The 6186-nt window shown below is 50.6% G+C and overlaps 2 protein-coding genes across 2 annotated transcripts; one reads left to right on the forward strand and one right to left on the reverse strand.

Moving 5' to 3' along the window:
* Positions 1–316: 316 nt before the first annotated feature.
* Positions 317–1733, reverse strand: LOC101780600 (glyoxylate/hydroxypyruvate reductase HPR3-like). Its single transcript, XM_004974935.3, has 2 exons — positions 1143–1733; positions 317–1045 (listed from the first exon to the last, which is right to left on the reverse strand). Exons 1-2 carry the CDS (start codon positions 1596–1598, stop codon positions 521–523), a joined length of 981 nt encoding a protein of 326 aa, XP_004974992.1. The 5' UTR covers positions 1599–1733; the 3' UTR covers positions 317–520.
* Positions 1734–1930: 197 nt separating this feature from the next.
* LOC101780206 (glyoxylate/hydroxypyruvate reductase HPR3) lies at positions 1931–5146 on the forward strand. Its single transcript, XM_004974934.3, has 2 exons — positions 1931–2484; positions 4476–5146. Exons 1-2 carry the CDS (start codon positions 2038–2040, stop codon positions 4995–4997), a joined length of 969 nt encoding a protein of 322 aa, XP_004974991.1. The 5' UTR covers positions 1931–2037; the 3' UTR covers positions 4998–5146.
* Positions 5147–6186: the final 1040 nt, after the last annotated feature.

Raw genomic sequence — 6186 nt, forward strand, 5'->3', positions numbered from 1 at the left:
GGGTCGCCTGCCACTGGCTTGGTGGAGCTCTGTAATCAACTTAATAGCCTTTGCCTATTAAGATTTGTAACAATTGTTTTGCTCTTGCTCTTAATAAAATACTCCCTCCATCCCACAAGAACTGTTTTTTTGGAAAATTTTAGATGAGATAGTAGCAATGCTAAAAGTCCAAAGTACCCCTAATAACTCTTCTTAATCGGATGGATTACCGAGTAGAACTAATTATGCACGCACGCTTGCAGTAATTGTCGGACCTATTAACCTTCCTTATTTAGTGAGTCTAGCTCGAATATCGATGGTGGGAGTAAATGATCGATTTGTTAACTAGGCCAGAAGGTATTATGAGGATATTTGTTGGATTGTCTAAAAGTTACATGGATACTAGGATAAGTTTTGAAAACTAAACAAATTCGTGGGATGGAGGGAATACAGTCTTCATGGGACGGAAGGAGTACGCGCTAAGGCACGGTTGCTAAAGAAAATAGTGTATCCCTCTGATCAGTTAGGTAGTTCGTACTAGCTACGGAAGAGGAACCGGCGTCAGCAACGGCTTCCCGGAGAAGAAGGCCTCGAGGTTCCCGATCATCAGGTCGCGGAGGTCGGCGGTGGACTCCTCCGTGAACACGGCCTCGTGCGCCGTCAGCACGACGTTGTCCATCTCCCGCAGCTCCGGCGGCACCTGCGGCTCGTTCTCGAACACGTCGAGCCCGGCGCCGGCGATCCGCCCTTCCCGCAGCGCGGCGATCAGCTCCTGCTCGTCGACGTTCCCGCCGCGCGCGATGTTCACTACGACACCGCCCGGCCCCAAGGTGTCGAGCACGCGGCGCCCGACGATGCGACGCGTCGCGTCGTTGAGCGCGCACGCGACGACCAGGGCGTCAGAGTCCGCGGCGAGGGCGACCGCGTCGGGGAAGTAGCGGTAGGGAGCGGAGGCCTTGGGCGCTCTGGAGTGGTAGGAGACGACGCAGCCGAATGCGTCGAGGCGCTTGGCGATCAGCGAGCCGATGCTGCCGAGGCCGATGATGCCCACGCGCTTGCCGCTCAGCTGATCGATCAATTGCAGAGGAAAAGATTCTAATTTGTTTCTAATTGTGCCATTGTGATTTAGTATCCAAGAACTGAAAAGGAAGAAAGAAATGAACCTTGGATGTGAGTGGGTAGTACCCCTGCGCCAGCCAGAGCCCGGCGCGGACGTAGCGGTCGGCGGCCGAGACACGGCGGAGCACGTCGATGAGGAGCCCGACGGCGTGGTCGGCGACGTCGACGGAGAAGATCTGGCCCGCGCCGGCCACGGCGACGCCGCGGCGCGCGCAGCCGGCGAGGTCGATGTGGTCCACCCCCGCGCCCGTGGTGACGACGCAGCGGAGGGACGGCACGGTGTCCAGGAACGCCGCGTCAACGAGGATGGCGCCGCTGGCGACGACGAGCGCGGCCCGCGGCGGGTCCGGCTCCGCAGCGGCGGTGGCGAGGAAGGCGCGGAGGGCCGCGCCCGAGGCGTAGAAGTCGAGGACGCGGAAGCGCGCGCGCAGCGCGGCCGAGAAGGTGGCGTCCGAGCGCCGCAGGAGGAGGAGCCCCGGCTTGGCGGCCCGCGCAGCCATCGGATGGTTTGCTTTTCTCCCAAGGATCGGATTGGACTGCCCGGTGAGCGGTGGATGTGAGGCCACCAGAAGCAGAGTAGGCCGCCACGTTCGCCGTCGGATCGCGTGCCAACGGTCATCCTAATGTAGAAAAACAGTAGTAGCAGCGACAAGACTTGCAGCTCAGCAGCTGCAGTTGAGTGATGCTGGTGATTCTCTGCTCTTAACTGTTTCTTCTTGTTGGCACATTTTGTCCTGGTTCTTGGAATATTATATCATAATCGACCATGATTTTTTTTGAAAGTTCTAATCGATCGACCCGAATAAATTGATTGGTCCCGACTGTATCATCAACCAACCCACCCACCACACCATCCAAGGACGACTTGAGGTTGTCGCTTCTTCCCCTTCGCCCCCAACAGATTCCGTGCTCTCAGCGATCCAAGGGGAACCCCCAAGGATGCCGCCGCCGGCGACCAACGCGGCGGACTCGGTCGCGGACGACAAGCCGCTGGTGCTACTGGCGCAGCCGCTGTTCCCGCACTTCGCGGCGGCGCTGGAAGACCGGTACCGCTTCGTCCTGGCCGCGGACGCCGACGCGGCCGCGGCCGCCGAGGCGCGGGTGCTTCTCGTGCCAGGGCTTAAGGTGGTGACCGCCGAGCTCATCGACAGGCTCCCGGCGCTGGAGCTCGTGGTGGCGACCTCCGTCGGGGTGGACCACGTCGACCTGGACGCGTGCCGCCGCCGCGGGCTCGCCGTCACCAACGCCGGGGGCGCCTTCTCCGTCGACTCGGCCGACTACGCCGTGGGACTCGTTGTCGCCGTGCTGCGCAGGGTCGCCGCCGCCGAGGCGTACCTCCGGCGCGGAAGGTGGGCCACGGACGGCAAGTACCCGCTCGCCACCAAGGTTAGTTTGACTTGTCATCAAACCATGTCAGTTCCTTCCTTCTTGATTGACCACGCAAAACTCTGGCATGTAGCCCCGTGCTAGAGATTTTTAGTCTATGATGATACAAATTCAGGCTACGGTGCCAATCGATTGGTCTCAAATAAATTCAAATTAGAGTAGAGCCCATAGACGGTTCTCAAATTTGTCACGCTATGTCATCCGGGTTCCCAAACTCATAAATTGCAGATTTAGTCCTATTACAAGTTTAGGGAACGGGATGACACTTGAATCTAAGTTTATAGGACTAAATCTGCAATTCATAAGTTCGGGGATCGGGATGACACAACATGACAAGTTTGAGGACCAACTACTCTTCAAATAAATTCAAGAGGGGACAATAAATCTTTTACAATAGAAGTCAGCCTACTTTAAAAATATCCTTACTCAATCACTACCTTTCGAGAATATATATCATTAGTTGCACATGTTCAAATTAAACAGTTGCTTGTGATCACGCTTGTCACGCTCTGGTCTCGTACCCTCGGATCTTCCTTCATGGGTTTTTGCCTTAGAGAGTACCTATGAACGCCAACGTCATGGATTCCTTCATTACTCGAGGCTCTGATCCCTCTTTGCCCGGATCCGATGATACTCGCAACTAGTTTCTGCTTCCCTTAGTTTTTGACCTCTGCGGAACAAACAATCGAAACAAATACTGCACGTTTACGTTAAACATGAAACATCGAAGATGACCATAGCCAAATCCGTATGACTGGAATTTGCACATAAACCTCGAGCACTTAGTCAAGAGCCCCAACTTCCGAAGCTTAAAGAACCTTGGACCATGCCCTTTGCTTAGGGATGTGAGGTTACAACATGGGTAGCTGTTTCCGACGTCTAAGGATGATGATTATTAATGGGTGCCTACAAACTAAAAAGACAACGGGGCTCGCTAATCTGACACCATAAGACATTCTTTTTCATAAAATTTTTGTAAAGTCTTAAGGAAGAAAATTGAAGAAAAGCTCTGATTTATTTGCAAAATTAAAAAATAGAAAGATCCAGGTAGGATGAGCAATGGCCCACTGAGCCCAAGAAAGATGAGCATTCAGCCCACGTTTCTTCTTGATTGACCACCCAAAACTCTGGCATGTAGCCCCGTGCTAGAGTATGAAACACGCACAATTTTTAGTTTTCCTATACCTGAGTTATACAGTATGATGACAGGAATTCAAGTTAGGACCAAAGAATTTTTTATTTTTAAGTTATGTAGTATGATGGTAGAAATTCAGACACCGTGTCACAGGACTCATATCGATCTATGCATAAGCTGCTGATTGCTTAAACACTAAAAAGACAACGTTTGTCGCCAATCTGACACCATAAGACATGCATTTATTTTTTAAAATTTTTGTAAAGTCTTAAGGAATAAAAAGCATGGAGGAAAAAGTGAAGAGAAAGTTTGGGGAAGAAAATTGAAGAAAATGTTTTAACGAAAAGTTTAGCTGGTGAACGAGTGAGGTTGTCATGCTAGGTGTCCAAGTTTAAGGAACGAGGATAGGAGTAATAATGTAGTATGGCGTTTAGATCGTTGGATGTGGAGAATAAGATGCGTGCTTCCGGCAACGCTGCTGACCTCAATTATCATCAGGGAACTGAAGATGACTGCATCATAGCTTATGTTGCTGCAATAGAATTGATGAGCTACTTCCTGTTGTTCGAACTTGGGCACAAAGGATCAGCTCTGAATTTTTTTTTCAAAGTAAATAAAAATTAGAAAAGATACGCTTTGAAATGGACTTCTCTGGGCCAACCTCTCTCCTGTGAGTGAGAAGCAATAGGCAGGCTGGGAGCATGCAGCCCACGAGCGGACATGGCCCATTGAGCCCAAGAAGGATGAGCAGAAAGTGCTAGACTAGACTTGCCCGGATTGCAGCCGCTGCACGATCGAACAGGAGGGAAAGAAAATCGAGCAAAATTTGACACGATTATTCATTGATTTGGTGCAGGTGAGCGGCAAGCGCGTGGGGATCGTGGGGCTGGGCCGGATCGGCTCGCTGGTGGCGCGGCGCCTCGCCGCCTTCGGGTGCCCCGTCGCCTACCACTCCCGGTTGCCGAGGCCGTCGTCTCCGTACGCCTTCTTCCCGACGGTGGTCGCGCTGGCGGCGGAGAGCGACGTGCTGGTGCTGTCGTGCGCGCTGACGGAGGAGACGCGGCACATGGTGAACCGGGAGGTGATGGAGGCGCTGGGCGGGGGCGGCGTGCTCGTCAACGTCGGCCGCGGCGGGCTGGTGGACGAGCCGGAGCTCGTGCGGTGCCTGCGGGAGGGCATCATCGCCGGGGCCGGGCTCGACGTCTACGACAAGGAGCCGGACGTGCCGCCGGAGCTCTTCGCCATGGAAAACGTCGTGCTGTCCGACCACAGGGCCGTGCTCACGCCGGAGTCCATGGCCGCGGCGCTGGACATCGTCTCCGGAAACCTGGAGGCCTTCTTCGCCGGGAGGCCGCTGCTCAGCCCCGTCACGCTCTGAACTCACATGATCGGGGCGGCTCCAACTATATGGTGCAAATAAAATTGCATTGCCTCTTTCTTGACAGGACGGTTTCTATGGTTCTTAACTTTGCGTCTGTGGTTCCCCGTTTGATCAGTGATGAGGTCCGCCCATCTTCTTTCTTTCAATCGAATCGGAAGGAGCAACATAAACAGGTCCAAATTTAGCTTCTAATGGGGAGCTCAATGTGAGGAATGAAACATCTAGACAACTGAGAACACATTTTCCACGGAGCTATGAGACGTGCTCAATATGTATTGAGCCGTTGAGGAGTTATATGGAGAAAAAATAGAGCATAAAACCGGATGGGAAGATACTCAAGAAAAAGAAATTATAATAATCAAGAAAAAGAAATTATCTCAGAAAGGGATGGCTAGCCACGCAATTTATATGCAATCATCAGTAGCTAAATTTGCAAAAAAGAAAAACAATGAAGTTATAGTGTTCCAATTTATATTTAAATTAGTGCGAAGCAAAATACCTAAAATATAAAGAAACGCGATTACAATAATTGAAGTTCAGGAAAAATAGTAATGAAAGAGTACAACAATTTTCATATGGACTGAAAAGAAAATTAAAGAATAGTCCACCATACAATTCCTAATAATTGAAATTTCAGAACCCAAAAAGAACAAGCCAAGCTTCCGTGATTGCACTAGGGAAGGACGGCTGCATCCCACGTGGCACTATCATCATCCTAGCGAGGCATATATAGGCACCGTCACAATGTCGGGCATTTACTCACTTTCCAAATAAAGGTAGGTACTGTCAAAACATCTCTGATTTTGACCAAACTGAAAAATATATTAACAACTACAGTAACAAATAAATGTACTATCAAAACATCGTTCATGGCAAATTTAATGAAGCTAATTGGATGTTATAAATGCTAGTGTATTAACTCGATCAACCTTACAAATGTTTGACTTAAGATAAAAGTGAACTATAATTTGAAAAACTGAAACAGAGGGTCATACTACGAAATCGAAATGATTCATATAATCATATGGACAAAGCCAATGGGTAGATTCTGCACTTCAACAATCGAATGATTGTTGCAGTCCTGCAGACTTGCAATGCTGTCACCACTGGTCAGCTTCCTCCCAAAATCAATATTTTTCCCCCTTGAAACAATCCCTTTATTCACTGGACTAAATTTTAGTCCCTT

Source organism: Setaria italica, chromosome VII, assembly GCF_000263155.2.
Source record: "Setaria italica strain Yugu1 chromosome VII, Setaria_italica_v2.0, whole genome shotgun sequence".
Lineage (NCBI taxonomy): Eukaryota > Viridiplantae > Streptophyta > Magnoliopsida > Poales > Poaceae > Setaria > Setaria italica.